The sequence below is a fragment of the Coloeus monedula genome (assembly GCF_965178545.1).
Source record: "Coloeus monedula genome assembly, chromosome: Z".
Taxonomy (NCBI): Eukaryota; Metazoa; Chordata; class Aves; order Passeriformes; family Corvidae; genus Coloeus; species Coloeus monedula.
Window position 1 is genome coordinate 24,018,483 of NC_138822.1, and position 15,762 is coordinate 24,034,244.

The 15,762-nt window shown below is 39.7% G+C and overlaps 2 protein-coding genes across 4 annotated transcripts in view; one reads left to right on the plus strand and one right to left on the minus strand.

The window, feature by feature from the left end:
* Positions 1–339: 339 nt before the first annotated feature.
* CCNH (cyclin H) lies at positions 340–10,031 on the plus strand (the record flags this gene model as incomplete). 2 transcript variants are annotated; one of them, XM_082302039.1, is made up of 9 exons in its annotated part: positions 340–456; positions 574–696; positions 1,861–1,934; positions 2,205–2,415; positions 2,719–2,882; positions 4,610–4,680; positions 7,175–7,286; positions 7,856–7,916; positions 9,812–10,031. In XM_082302039.1, 9 exons carry the CDS (start codon positions 340–342, stop codon positions 9,854–9,856), a joined length of 978 nt encoding a protein of 325 aa, XP_082158165.1. In that variant the 3' UTR covers positions 9,857–10,031. The 2 variants fall into 2 exon arrangements, with proteins under 2 accessions (XP_082158165.1, XP_082158166.1); XM_082302040.1 differs by lacking the exons at positions 7,856–7,916; positions 9,812–10,031 and adding an exon at positions 7,707–7,845.
* An 861-nt stretch (positions 10,032–10,892) lies between these two features.
* The window catches only part of RASA1 (RAS p21 protein activator 1), a 62,380-nt gene continuing 57,510 nt past the window's right edge, over positions 10,893–15,762 (minus strand). The window contains exons 22-25 of one of the 2 annotated variants that reach the window (XM_082302036.1): positions 15,017–15,105; positions 14,138–14,215; positions 12,807–12,941; positions 10,893–12,151 (exon numbers count right to left, since the gene is read on the minus strand). In XM_082302036.1, coding sequence (XP_082158162.1) covers positions 12,068–12,151; positions 12,807–12,941; positions 14,138–14,215; positions 15,017–15,105 — 386 coding nt within the window. In that variant the 3' untranslated portion in view covers positions 10,893–12,067. The remainder of the gene's footprint in view (positions 12,152–12,806; positions 12,942–14,137; positions 14,216–15,016; positions 15,106–15,762) is intronic. The other variant, XM_082302037.1, reaches the window with a different exon arrangement.

Genomic DNA, 15,762 nt, shown 5'->3' on the forward strand with positions numbered 1-15,762 from the left:
TAATACCTTAATGTTTTTCTTATATTGCGGTGTCCAAAACTGCCCCCAACACTCGAGGTGAGGCTGCACAAGTGCAGTGTAAACTTGCAAGTTTACATTAATAAAAACGAAAGAGAAACAAGAGAGTGATGCTATTGTGCAAAAATTTACAGACGTTGTTTACAAAACAGCGACATGGGGTTTTTTTGCCAGAGGTCGTCCTAAAAAATGGAAAGTTTGGAAAAGGAAACGGAAACGTCTCTCTCTCACGAGGGCCTCTCCCGGACCCACCCCGCCGCGCCTCGCGCGCTGGGGCGCCTCCCGGCGTGCCATGCGCGGGTGCGGCCATGTTGCGGAGCCATGTTCCACAGCAGCACGCAGCGCCGGCACTGGACCTTTCGCGGCGGGGAGGAACTGGCGCGGCGCCGCGCCGAGGGGAACCGCCGGGCCCGGGCCAGGGCGGCGGCCAGCGGGAAGGTGCGCGGGACTGCGGGGGTGGCGGGGGCTGCGGGCGGGGGGCGGGGCCGGGGTGGAGGAGCGGGGCCGGCAGGGTGAGACCGCGGCGGACTCAGGCGCGGCTTTCCTTCTCCCAAGGTGCCGCAGGGCGACCCGGTGCTGCTGGAGCCGCACGAGGAGCTGGCGCTATGCAAGTACTACGAGAAGCGGCTGCTGGACTTCTGCGCCGCGTTCAAGCCAGCGATGCCGCGGTCCGTTGTGGTAAGCGAGACGAGGACGGAGCCGCAGTCTTGGCCCCCCTTATTCCTTCGCGTGCTGCCTGCTTGGCTTGTTCTTGAGAGCATGGATATCTTTAAAGCCTCTTTTCTCTCTTCTAGCGCTACAGTCTGTGGCCGCTTTTTTGTTTCGTTTTCTGACACATGCAGGCATTTCAAAACCTGATGTTTTTCAACGTGATCTTTTGCTTGTGGCTCTTAAACTTGCATGGGTGATTGAATTGTTTTGTTTCCCTTTACAAAGAGTAGAAACAAAATAGTGGTAGATGGTTGGTGGTAATGTTTGATGATACAATGAAACCATCTCCCAGTAGCTAAAGGAGGCGGTCCCAAATTTGGGCTGTCATTCAGTGTTTGGCTCCAGCATTGATGCTTGTCTGACTACAAAATCGGCTGGATCAAGTACTGACAAAATATTAACCTACAAAGGAAAAACAAAATTACTGTGAACGGGTTTGTCTTGAATGCAAAAGAGCGTGTTTTAGAAGGGAGAAGTGGGGACTTAGAGCTGAAGAACCGAGTGAAATTGTGCCTCTCTCTCACTAAGCTATTAAGATGTATGATTTATTTTGTCCCCTGTTAGTCCTCCCTTTTCGAAGCAGGTGTGGTGAAGAGTGCCGTGCTTGAGGATGTCTTTGAAAGGTGGCAGTCACTGCCATGGCATGTTCTGTGAAGCCAGACTGATGTTTGAGAAGTAGCCCATGCAGAGTCTCGTTTTGGAAGGCATCAACTTCCATGCTGATAAACATGCTGCAGAATTTACTGATCCAAAAAGTCAAATGGTTGGGATTGCTCACAACTGTCAGGATGATTTTTTTCAGCCTTTGATTTTTAAATTTCATTTTAATACCAAATTTTTTTCATAAAGATACTGTTGGCTTTTTAAGCATTGTCTTCCAAAATATGTCTAAAAATAAAGAAAATTATTTTGTATGGCAGTCATATTGTAAGGCTCTTGCAGGCAAAAATAAAGACTTTGAAATATTTAATGACATGGCTGTGTATGTGTCTTAGTGCCTCGGTGTATCCTGTGTGCCTGTAGTATATATTCAAACTTGGATGTTCTGTGATTTTTTTTCTTTTTATGTACTTATATTTTTTCTTAATCCATTTTTGGTTTTTTCCCTTCCCATTTTTTTCTTCAATTTAGGGAACAGCTTGCATGTATTTCAAACGTTTTTACCTCAATAACTCAGTGATGGAGTATCATCCTCGGATAATAATGTGAGTTATAACCCTTCTTGAGTTATTCTATCAAATGGAATATTGAGGTATGATCTTTATATTTGTAAAGACCTGAAAAAAAACCAAGAAAGAAAATCTGAGCGCTTAAGTAGGAGTAAAGACAAAATATGGTTTCAGTTTCACTATCCTTTTGCTGTGTTCAGAACATCATGTTTTAAAGATACACAAATTTTCTGAGCAGAACTCTTGATAGGGGAATGGGTGCTGCGTATGTCAATTGTTTTTGCTTTTTTTTTTTCCCTCCTCAAGGCTAACATGTGCATTTTTGGCCTGTAAAGTAGATGAATTTAATGTATCCAGTGCACAGTTTGTTGGTAACCTTCGAGAAAGTCCTCTTGGACAGGAAAAAGCTCTTGAACAAATACTGGAATACGAACTGCTACTTATTCAGGAACTGAACTTCCATCTTATCATCCACAATCCATACAGGCCATTTGAGGGATTTCTAATTGATATTAAGGTAATGCTCTCTTGTTGTGCTACATGCTATGTATAGTAAAGTAATACAAGTCTGTCATGCATTGTCATAAAAAACTATTTCCTTTTGTGGCTGTAATTTAAAAGATCTAATTTCTAAAGTAATAGACAAATACCTAAAAGACAGTTGTTTTACTTGTGGTCTTTAAGCTATTTAGGATATTTTTGAAATAAAAATATGGTCTGCTACCTTTCAGCTTTATAAAATACTGTTGAATTGTGTGTTTTGAGCTCATGAACAGGAATGACAAACAGCTGCTTATTTTCCTAAATCATTACTTTTTAGACTCGCTATCCAGTGCTGGAAAATCCTGAAGTTCTGAGGAAAACAGCTGATGACTTCCTTAATCGAGTGGCTCTGACAGATGCGTATCTGCTCTTTACGCCCTCACAGATAGCTCTCACTGCCATATTATCTAGTGGCTCAAGAGCAGGAATTAATATGGAGAGGTAGTATTTTCTTTCTTACAGGTGTGATTTAAGCAGTTTTTTTGCTTCTCGTATAAAATTGTTTTGCTCTAATATTCTTAACTAGTAGAATTGTGTAGTTACTGATTGGTAGCACTGGTCTGTTCTTTATGTTTTAGAATGCAGTGGTACTGTTCATTTTCACAAATAGGTGAGGAAAGCAGTTAGTTGCTGTCTGGTTTTTATATTCTTTTGGAAAAAGGGAAAAAAAAAACCCTGGTGATTTTGCCTTAATTAGAACAGCATAGGATTTTCAGACTCAGCTTGGGGGTTACACCATGAAGAAAGTGGAAATATGATAGAAACTGAGAATCAACTGAAATTACACTGAACTGACAGCTAATGGGCATGCTGCAACATGCTGTGTTTGGCTGCTGCTGCTGTTCAGCTTCCATGGATATGAAGCAGGGCTAAGGTGTTGCTTTAAATCAGTTTTTTCTTTCCCTTCTGTGTTCTTGCCACTGGTGTTTGCACAGGCATTATCAAACACTTTGATATGTTTGCTGAAATGTGTAGTTTGTTTGGTTCAGTTCTCTTATGGACAAAACATACACTTTTCTTCAGATAAACAGCTGAGGTGGTTGCTGTAATACCATGTCACTGCCTGTGAGCATTTTGCATCTGGAGTGTAACACCTGCTCTAAATCCAAGAAGTTGTTTTAAAATAAAATCTTCCATCTGCTCTAAATGTATCTCACATCTTTCTTCTAAAGAAAGAGTGTTGGGAGTATTCTCTACAGGATTCACTGTCTTCTCAGAATTGTGTAAAAACATTCAGGTGCTTACTTTAACTTGAAACTTGATCTTACTCCTAGATCTGTAGTCTGTACTGCTTGTGCCAAAACTCAGAAAGGCAAGCTTGCAAAAAGAATTAAAATAATTTGTAGATAGTGTGTGTGACTCAAGGTGTCTGAACTTCGTTTGCACGTTCAGGAAGAATTCAAGTCTCTGTTATCTGTCTGCACCCTACGGTTGTTCCAGCCTTGTCATTTATTGTTTGATGTGAGCTTTTCCTGCCAGACATGAGAGAAGCTGCTGGTGCAGCTTCAGTCTGTGGATCTGTGAGCAGGTGCACCTGCAGAGCTGGTACAGAACACCTGGGAACTGGAAGACCTGTTGCTCCCATGATGAAGGGGATAGAACTCCTTGGTTGTTGTGGTTGTTGGTGAGGGCATTGCTCGTGTGTGTTGGGGTTTTATCCAGGCAGTGTGCATTAGGGTTCTTACTAAAGAGAAGTTTAATCTCCTTGGGAAGAGGAAGAGACCCATAGGCTCAGGCAAAACAGGGTTTAGTAATAGCTTTCAGCTGCCAGAAAAAGCAGGCCTGTCTTGCAAGCTCTGCTGTCTGTTGGTCAGTCTGAAAACCACTCTTCTGTAGTATTTGTTTGTCCTGTGGGCGTACTGTACAATAGTGTGATGTTGTCATAGAATCTAAACATAATTTGACTTAGCTGCATGAGGCTTAGAAATGTCTCATTTGGCAGTGTTACTTCTCTGTGGCTGGGGAAGTACTTTTGTCACATTCTTACAGTGACAAATTAGCTTTTTTATCACTTTATAGCACTTAAGTGACCAAAGTGTTCTTTCTTACCTAATTATAAAGCTCTAGCAGATATGAGTAATAAATAATACACTTTTTATTAATTCATAGTAATTGCTACAAATTATTATGACACTTTTAAGAATTTATTCTTCTGTGTCTCTTTGCAGCTATTTATCAGAAAGTCTGATGCTGAAAGAAAACAGATCAACCTTATCCAGATTACTAGATGACATGAAATGTAAGTAAACATTGGAAAAGTATGATAAAGAGTATCTGGAAAGGAGGAAAAACCATCTTTTTCCAAATTACAGAAGCTTTAGATAGAAGGGTGTGCTTCAGATGGTTCTCTTCACCTTAAGGCATGCATAAGTAAAATGCAGGCAGGTAGAAAACTACCCAGCATGTCGATGGAAGGGGAAAAAAGACTGAGACACAATGAACAAATAAATTAAACAAATGAATATGAACAAATTAAATAAATTAACAGGCTAAGGACCTCCCTGATGCTTTCAGAACATAAGTGCTAGAGTCGGTTAAGTGCTAGCAGTTGATTCAAAAGTGAGAAATTTATTTTGAGAACTAAATAATGTTTTTTGTAAGACAGAAATCAATTGCTTTTCAAGTCACCTCACCATATCTTAAACACTACAGCTTCAGGCAAAGCCTGCATGTAACAACTACTACCACCAGAAGGTGCCTTTTGTAAGCTAAATGATTAATGTGTTATGCCAAGATTTATACTGCACATCTGTTCTGCAGCTATAAGGTGTTTCAGCTATAAGATGCTTAGCTTCACTAGTGAGAGATGTGTGTGTGTGTGTGTATATATAACAAACATTAAGAATACCACCATGGTTTAGCTAAGCTAAAAGGGAATGTAGTACACTGATTATTACCTTTTTGTATTTAAATGAAAAGGCTGTGATACGAAATTCTCAGTAAGTAATCAGTTGTTGAATGCATTAAGCTAATGCATGCACTTAAAATAGGAGTGGTGGCAGTGAAACTAGGCTGCCTGACATGAGCAGTGAATGCATCATACAAGTAACCAGAGTCTACAAATTCAATTTATGTTCAGTTTATGAAACTTAAGATGCCCTTTCCTTTCTCTTCTTCTAAATCGCATCTTCAGACTTCCATTGCTGAGATGAAAGGGAATGCTGGGATCACTACTCTTCAGTTATTATGGATGGTAGCTTTAGCCCAAAGGCACCTCTTCTGTAAACCTAAGATGGTTGGAAGGAAATTTTTCAAGCATTTGTAAATGACTTCTGCAGAGTACTGGTGGTAGAGAAAAAATCTTGTAAAATGAATTTGCATTATTAATGAGATTGGAACTGATATTTGTTTAGGACAGCAGGTACAATGCTGATTGCAAAAAATACCTGTGTATTTTGAAGCTTGTTGGCAGAGTAATGTGAACTCTGCCTTAAGGAAATCCAGAGTCAGTGATGCTAGAGACTTGTTTGATTGTAGTTACAATGAGGGAAGGAAGGGTGAATTGTTGGCTCAAGCCTGACTGAGACGTAAGCAATACTCAGCCACACTGGAGACTGGATAGGGTTGTGTAATTCACAAGTGCAGTGGGCTGACCTTAGCTGGATGTCAGGTGACCACCAAAGCCACACTATCACTGAGCTACCTAGCTGGGCAGGGGAGAAAAAAGAAAACAAGTTCATGGGCTGAGATACGGGCAGGGAGAGGTCACTCGCCAGTCACGCTCATGGGCAAAACAGACACAACTGGGGGAAATTAATTAATTACCAGTCAAATCAGAGTAGGATAATGAGAAGTGAAAACCAAATCTTAAAAAGGTCTTTCCCCCATGCCTCCCTTCTTCCTGGATTCAATTTCACTCCTGAATTCTCTCCCTTCAGCGCAGGGGTTGTGTTGTATCATGTGTTGTTTCTGCTGCTCCTTCTTCCTCACATTCTTCCCCTGCTGCAGTGTGTGGTTCCTTCCACAGAGACAGTCCTCTACACATTTTTCCAACATGAGTCCTTCTGACATGCTGCAGTTCTTCATGAACTGCTCTAATGTGGGTCCATTACACAGGATGCAGCCCTTCAGGAACAGGCTGCTTCGGTGCGAGTCTCCCACAGGGTCACAAATCTTGCCAGCAAACCTTCTTGTAATAGAGGTTTCTCTTCCCAAGGGTCCGCAGGTTCCTACCAGGAGCCTGTTCCAGCATGGTATTGCCAAGGGGTCACAGCCTCCTTTGGGCACATCCAGCTGTTCCAAAGTTGCCTCCTCTACAGGCTGCAGGTTCATCTGCATGCTCCACACTCCTGCTGACCTTCATGCAGGGGCTCAGCTGCTTCACCATGGTCTGCACCAGGAGCTGCAGGGGAATCTGTTTCAGGCCCTGGAGCACCTCCTTTCTCTCCTTCGTCACTGACCCTGGTAGATGTAGGGCCATTCTCATATATTCTCATTCCTCTTTCTAGCAGCACTTAGTGTTGCACCAGCGTTTGGGTTTTTTTCCTTTAAATCTGTTATCACAGGGGCATATCCACTGTCACTCAATAGGCTTGGCCTTGGCCAGTGGTAGTATATGTCTTGGAGCCATCTGGCATTGCCTCTGTTGTATATTGGAGGGAGCCTCTAGCAGCTTCTCACAGAAGCCACCCCTGCAGCCCCCGCCACTAACAATATCTTGCCGTACAGACCCAACACAGCAAGGCAGAGCAGAAATTATCTGTGTGCTTAGATCTGCGTTGCTGCCATTTTAGGCATGAAAAATCTCATAAAACGATACGAACTGCCGAGGCCTGAAGAGGTTGCTGCTCTAAAACAGAAGTTAGAGAAGTGTCACAGTTTGGAGCTTTCATCTAATACAAACCTGTAAGTAGATCTTGGATGTGTTAAACTTCGGCCTTTTTTATTGGCATAGGAACATTAGTATTTGCTTACCTCTGTGAGCGATGGAAAATGGAAGCCGTTAAATGTGCACAGAGTGTTTGCCTGCTTGCTATGAGTATCTACTGGAAGCTGAGATCCAAGACTCAAAGCAGTGCTTTCAGTTATACCTAAAATAGGTTCTTTTGTGCTGATTTGCACTGCAAGCTGATTATTTTGTAACACAAAACTGGAATACTGGGTGGCTTCTAAGGTGTGGCCAGTTTATGTTGTATGTAATGAAAACTAAGGGCTTTAAAATCAGGTGGTTAAAACAAGAATGTTATAAAGGCTTAATGTTTTCTTAAGAATTATGTGGATAGCAAACGACCTCCTGATTTTTCTTTTCTGCCCATTTCACTTCAGTATGCATTCTGAACTTCCAGCAAGCTGCATGCTGAGGCTTTGGTAGTATTTTTATGGAACAGGTATGTCCACAGTGTAATCCTGGGGTCAAATAAAGATAGTCTTAACTTGTAAAAATACATAAGCATTCCACTTTTCTTCTGGGTTAGGAAGAAGAGGAAAGGCTATGAAGATGATGAATATGTCACAAAGAAATGTAAAATGGATGAGGTCAGTAAACCTACTTGTATGAGTTTTTCCTGGTTTTTTCACTCTTAAATGCCAGGACAGAAGTGACACAGCTACTGAGATAAACTTATGCATCTCTAATATAATTTTAATTGTTGCTTAGACTGAACCTTTTTCAGCTTTTTTTTTTCCATTTTAAATGAGACAGATTTATACTCATCTGCACTTGAAAGTGTTCTTGAACACCCATGTTTTGTGGAGAGGGGAATGAACACGCAGACTATCCTTTCTGCTGTTTCTTGTGCTTTGAAAGTTTTATTTACTTCATTTGGTTTCTTGCTCAAAGCAGTATAGAGTGCTGGACTAAATTTATGTCAGACAATTTGCTAACAAGGCTGCATTAATTACAGATGGGTAGCTAGTACTTTGGATATAAGACCAGGTATAAATAAGGTGGAGATAAACTGATGAGGGTGACTGAACAAATGAAAACAGTACTAAGGTTGTCCTTTACATCGGAGATTAACACCTTCCAGAGCTTTTGTTTGTAATACGGACTGGAAGTTGGAGAGAGTCCACATTGGCAGAGGTGAAGAACCCTTTTTAACTAGACTCATCTTGATACTAAGACACCAGATACTGGTAGTCTAAGACACACTAGCTATGGCATTTAGAAAAATGTGCTGACATCTGAAGAGGATCACCTGTCAAACTCTGAAGATAAAAGACAAGATTTGTGTCTTTTGCTATTAGAGATTATCGTAGTAGATTGATGCTATAGTGTCAAATTAGAATCTAAAAAATTATTTAAACAAGATTAAAATAAAATTGGTATCGAAAGTATGTTCTAACAAAATGTGGAACTTTAAACTTATTTTGTAACTTTATTGCTGCAAAAACTTGTGTTTAGTGTTTATTCCAAATGCTAGTCTTAAAATGTATATTGAAACTGGCAACTCCATAAAACAGGCACTTGCAAAATTTTTCACTTTATGACAGAATGGCTTAAGAAAACAGCTCCATATGAGCTTTGGAGGTTTCACTTGTTCCCTGCCCCAGTTTAATTTGTGTCAGTTACTCTCCTGTGGTTTGAGGCAGTTTTGATTTTGGAGCTTCTTTTTAATTAGTATCTGTAATTCTTTGCCTGATAGGCAATAACCTGATAGGATAAATTCACATAGCCTACAGCATGACAGACTCTTGCACAATTCCAAAGGTCCTGAAACTCAGGATTTTTCATTATTGATGTATCTGAACTGGGTTTCTACTTGTGTAATTTCACTTCTGAGTAATTATCACATGAAAGATCAGATCTGAACTGGCCAGGACATAAAGTGTGCTTAACTTTTTGAAAGCTTACTGAGTGTGCAAACTGCTCATACCTTGAGGCTTCATTAATCCTGTAGTTAGCTGATATTAGACTGTAGTCTACAAGTGCACAGTCAATTCTGATCTAATTTCTAACATGTTTCTGGATTTAGTTGTTTGCAGCTGAAGGTTAGTATCAGTAGGAAAGCTAGAACTGGTACAGCAAGCTCATCGGTTTGAAATGATAGTAAAAAGGTAATGGTTGAGCACAGATGACTCAGCTGCCAAGGTGACAAAGCCATGAAATGCACAAGACAGTAGTAGAAGTTGCAGTATGAGCTATTTTGGAATCTCTACATCATTATCCAAAATAAAGCTCATGCTTCTTTATCTCAGGTGCTGAAAAGGGGCTGCTAACATGACTCTGTCTCCATGACTGTAAGCATAGGTATGGATAACTAGCTTTAAGGTTAAAGGCCTGACTTGCCCCAAGTTACACTATATTTTTAGTCTTGTGTTCCTGGAATCTTTCTGTAAGTTCTTAAATCCAGACCATACAGAGCACATCACACCACACACCACACCACACACAGATGTCGCTCAAGGTGTTGTGTTTTCCCTTCCATTAGGAAGAGTGGACTGATGATGATCTTGTGGATTCAGCATTACTTTGAAGAAGATGGACTCCTACCACTGCATGAACTACTCTCTGGTGTCAGGTGTGACTCTGCCTGCCACAGGTTCCTTTTTATGTGTCCTAAGAGCTTTGTGCTGATAGTTCTTACGTTGGCAGTAAAGCCTTTTACTTTCCTAAAAGAATGAGTCATGGTTCTATTAAACCCTCACTAGCAAGAATTACTTGCTTCAAAAAAACTGGCCCACAAGTTGTTTTTGGTTCAGAAAAAGTTTGATGTGGCTCCAGTGTAGGGTTAGAGCAGCAGCTGATTTATTTCCTTTTCATACATCCTGTTAGAGTTCTACAATACACACACCTAAGTGCAGCTTTGGGTGTTCCCCAATTTCATTCTCATTGCTGCATTTTGTGTGTAACAGGTAGATTAGCTAGGAGCTCTGTCTTCCAGTCTGTATTTTTACCATGTTGTATTGCCTATAACCAAGCAACTAAATCCAAAAATAATCCCTTTTATATATGTTAAAGACCTAAGTAGGACAGAATGAAAGGTAAATTATTTACTCCTCTGAGATGCAGTCTAATACAGGCGTGACAGGGTTATGGGACTCTTCTAAGAAAAGACTTTCCTAGTAACAAGGTCTTGCAAACGGGTGTATTGTCACTGTGGCAGAGCATCACATGTGACTGCCCAGTGCCTTACATGTGACATTTGGGAGCTCTCAGCTTCAAGAAGCTGTTCCAACTGTAGACCAGGGCAACACAGCAAGAGCCACTATAATACTACAGCAAAGGTGCAAAAGTAAAGTCTGATTTTATGTGACAGTGAATTGGCAGTTCTAACAGGAAAAACAGTGTAGGCATTGTAAAAGTCTACAACAGTGTTCGTTCATACGATAAAAATATTCGATTATCTCATTAGTCTTGTCAGTGAATCTTTTTATTCTCTATTATTAGATCACTGCCTAGAACATAACACATGGTGATGGTGAGGGTGAAATACCCTCTAAATCAACAGCACATTTTACTTTTCATTTTTTTAAACAGTTTGTGGCAGTGCAATGGGCAGGGACACCTTCCACTAGACCAGGTTGCTCCAAGCCTCATCCAACCTGACCTTCAACATTTCTAGGGATGGGGGCATCCCTGGCTTCTCTGGCCCTGTGCTAGTGCCTCACCCCAGTCCCAGGGAATAATTTCTTTTTATTAAATCTCAGCCTACCCAAGGTGTTTTAACATCTACTTTCTCACCCAGTAGTGTACAGCTTAAGGCATATGGACAAGGTAATGCTGTCTGAGGATTCATGCTCAAAAAATGACAGTGTAAACACTGCAAAGTACACCACCAGTGCAGACACTAAAAATTTCCACAGCATCCAGAGTTAGACGGTTTCCATAGAGTCAGAGATATGGAGCTTGACTTATTTTAAAAACTTATTTTTCACTAAAAAGACCAAACAATACCTATTTTATAAAACAGTTTAATGAATGCATGCATGTCTGATACAATGATCAATAAATTTACTGAACTCAAATTTTACTGTTGTAAACATTTTACAAAAGCATTGTGATTTATCTGGATATACAGTTCTTGATGGAAGAACTCTTCAGATTGAATCAGTGGCACATCAAAAAAATAAAGCTGACAAGACCCATTCTGCATATTCTCTCAACATAATTCCAGCAAGAGAAACAGCATGGTATAAAAAGTGTACAGTAAACGTTGTTCCTACCATAACATCAAATTCTGGAAATGGTAAATACAAGTTAAAAGTGGTTGAAACAGTCAAAAGTCATAATTATTGTAACCAGTCAGAAATTACAGTAAGAAATGTTATCCAGTTATAGGTGGTTGTCAGAACACCACCTTTCTTCTCATGTCAGTTGATAATTCCTTTCCAACCAGACAGCAAAAACTTTGGCAGTCAGAGGTGCTGAAAATTTCGAAGTTGTGGACACAGTCACAGCATTTTCTCTGCAGAGGAAGGTGAACTGTACACCAAGGCTCAGAGGTTGTAAAAACTGTTTCCAAGTGGAAAAAAAAAAGTGCAAATGTCCTGCACAGATAGCTTAAAAAAAAGCTGCTGGTACAATCATTCACCAACAGGGTATTTGTTTTCTTTTTGCATAGTTCACACATCACTGGGAATGTGACAGGGTGTGCTATTTTTGGCAAGAGCAAGAAGAAAGTGATACTGGTGAGAGTTGCCATGTTGGGCATGCTGGATCCATGCAGAATTCAGGTAGAGGGCTGCTACCTGACATTGTTAGACACTGAATACTGATTTTGTTTTTGTTGTAGCAGTTCAGTAATGGCCAAAAGCTTCTTAAGAACGTGCTGTAAGAGAGAGCGAATTGGTAAAACTGTGTGTTAGCTACTGGATACAGAGAAGTCCTCTCTGAATAGCATTTTCAGCATCAGCCTATCAGACCGGCAACTCCGTAGTTTAAATATATTGCTAAAAAGAGAAAATGTCTGATTCCCTAGTCAGTAAGGGTAATCTTAAAATGATGTCACAGACTTTGGCTCTCCTCCCACGCATCTTCTTGCTGCTTTGTGGTTAACAGAAAGGCAGAGAAAGTGTATAGCTAACCCACTGCTACAAGTTTGCCAGCAGTTTGCCAAGCATACAAGTGTACTGGCAAACTAGGAAGCAGAAATGAAGTACTAATAGAAAGCTAAAGAAAGTGAATTTAGTTCTCAACTGAAAAAATCCAGATCTGAAAACTAAGACCCAGAGAGTCTGTCAGGAGACATAATTTTGTGGGTTTAAGGCTTCCTCTACAGATGTAAAAAAAAAACCCCCAAACCTACTTCATTTTGCTGCATAAAGAAACAAAACTATGGATTAAGTATTTCCTTCACGGCTAATAACCTCCAGGTGAAATACAACATCAGTCATACTGCTACAGAAATACTACAAAAGAACCCCAGTATTGAGGAGTAACTCAGGACATAGCAGCACCCCTGCCTGTGATTTATGTTAACTCACCTGCATCACCCCTCGCTCGTTGCTGAGCGTCCGGAGTTCATCCGAGTGTGCCACACAGATCTCGTGCAAGGCTGCCAGGTCACGGGAGAGGTCAGTTCGAGAGTGCTCTGCCGTGTCTGGAAGCTCAGGAACATTCTTCAGCAAAATAGAAGACAGCAGATTTAGGGTATCACGACCGATTTTGGTCTTTCAGCTAAACCTCCAGTCCATCTTTCTATCATGAATTAATTGTTTATTTTCTCCTTTTAACAGGCATGTGTTTTGCGATTCTGCTGCAGTTTCTAGTGCTAGGAGGATTCTTACTGCAAGATCTGGTATTGCTCTACTACCTTTGAGCTAACCAGAAATGTACAGCATACGGAGACTCAAACCCTCTAAATTAAAGGGGGAATCCATCCCTTAGGAGCATTTTTTTATCTACATGAGGCAAGAGCAATAAAATTCAGCAAAATCTGCTGTTACCTATCAAGTAACTCATTAAATTGATCATAAACCAATGATGCTGCAATTAAAACAGCAGATTAATCCAACAGGTATTTTCAAACCAACAGTTATCACACACCTCATGTAAAATCTGTCATTAAAGAAAAGTGATGTATCATAATATGCAGAAGTTGTGATTTAATCAGAAAAGGATGATATCTGGAACATACCCAAATGCCACACTTGTTTTTACATTCGATCAAAGTATTCTGAGATGTCTTCTAGATCACTTTCAAAGGCTTAATTCAGGATGCTTAGCACATTTTTTTCATCTCTCTTTTTAAAATTAATTACTGGATTTAAAATACATAGATATAAAACATGATGACCTAACTCCTGTTACAGCTATTACAGACACAAAACAGTCACTTTGAAAGGACACAGTGATAGTGGTTCACTTTCAAACTACAATATATAGAATGCATGCAGTGAAGCTTTTGCCAGCACTAACTGAAATTCAAACTAATATTTTTTAAAACAAAAATTCGTTTCCATCTCTGGTCAAAACCATATGACAGGTTATATATAAAAACTTCTGGTTTAGAAACATGTTTTTGAAAGGTTTGTATTTTTGCCCAAAATTTCTAATCTCATAGCTATAAAGTTTACTTCAGCTTCTCACATTTACAGAGACACTAAATTAGTAAGTCTAAGAAGATACTTGATGGTTTTAATTCTGTATGACAGACCAGCAATTTTTAAATATTTATTTTAAAATGTACTCAGATAAAAGAATGCAGAATTATGTGGGAGCTGATGCATTGTTGAGCTAGTTAATAAGAGGTGTAAAGAATTTTCATTTACAATCCTGCTACGTAACTTCAGCAAGTATTTTTTTAACCACTTACCCCAAGTTCATCCAAGAACATGATCATGCGATGTTTGTTGCTCTTGATGAATGGATTTACCCCTTCCATATATGGCTCCTAGTAATTTCAAAAAGTATTCATTAACAAATCAGTGCCAAGATAATTGTCACATCTGAGGCAAACATAGTGCAGTCAGGCAAATGACACTGCAAAACAAGTATGTACATTGGAATATTATCTTTTTTCAAGTGAATTTTTCATGTCTGGTGTGCAGCCAATCAATAGACTACAGAATTTGGTATTTTCTGGTATTCGGAAGATTGAGAATCTGTGATTCAGAATTTTTCTTACACATGCATGCAGATACAAATTTGCATTAAGATGAATGTCTCTGAATACATGTTTGCAGTGAACAGATGCTCTATGTTCAGAGGTATCATCAGGAATAAGCGCCTTCTTTTCTGTTTTGTCATTAACTCTTACATTCCAAGTTCTGTGTGTCAGAGAAACAACTTTCTAATGCCAGCCTGAAGTCAGGTTAATTATGCTTAAGTCAATGGATTTATTTTTAGTAATGTTTCCGCCTGGAAACTGAGACCAGTTACTGCTGGCACTCTTAGTGTTTTATTACAAACTTTAGTGAAGGCTTGGGCTTTTGTGCAATAGGTAAACTTGACTTACAGTTTCCATTATGTCTGGTAGTGCGATAGTATAAACGGGAGAGCTTTGAAGTGCTCTACCACAGAAAACACCAATCTAATGAGTGATAAATGCAGGATCTAAGTAGAGGAAGAGAAACTCATAGGTTCTGCATGAGAAAATAGCAACAAATTTTTTGCATGCATTACACAGGAATGTGTGAAAAGTGTACTGGAAACACAGTTCTAAATTGTTCTCTGTGTGTAAAATTATATTTACCTTAGCTCCAAATTCAACCAGATTTGCTAAATTCTGCACAGACTTGGCGACCAGCGTCAGTGTTCTTGCAGCAGTGGGGGAAGGAGAATCTGGCAGGAATGCAAAGTATAGAGTCACTGGCCATTCCATTTAAAATTAACAGCAGACACATGAAAATTAATTCTTCTAGAATTTTAATATAAAACAACTGCGTGTGAAAGACATCACTTGGTAAAGTAAAATATATTCCTTCTGTAATATCCAAAAGCCATGTTAATCTGATATCTGATTTTCTGTAATAATAGCATACAGAACAAGAAGGCAAAATAAGTAAGTGTTATTAAGAGTTAGGTGAAGTAATAACCATTTGCTCAAAACTTGAGCAGTTTTGTGGAAATGGGGATTACTTGTTAAAACATTTACCATTGAAATTTAAAAAAAAAGTTTGCATTTTCCTTATTTGCTTATACCCACGTAAGTGGGCACTGACGAGTTACACTTTTAAGTTACTGGCAGCAGGAAAACAGTGAACATTACATGCAATCCTGGCCTGTATTTCCATGAAACTGTAGTCTGTAATCACTGTTACTATAAACACTTTACATTAACCACTTAAGTCAGTTAGAACTTCCTTTTCCAACAAGTGATGTTACCCAGCACTATCCCACAAAATTACTTTTCTCTCCAGTTAAGGTAAATGGCCAGGTTAAAAGCATTCCACTGACAGGGTTATAGGATTATAAGGTCTGTAAGTTTGCCTTAACAGT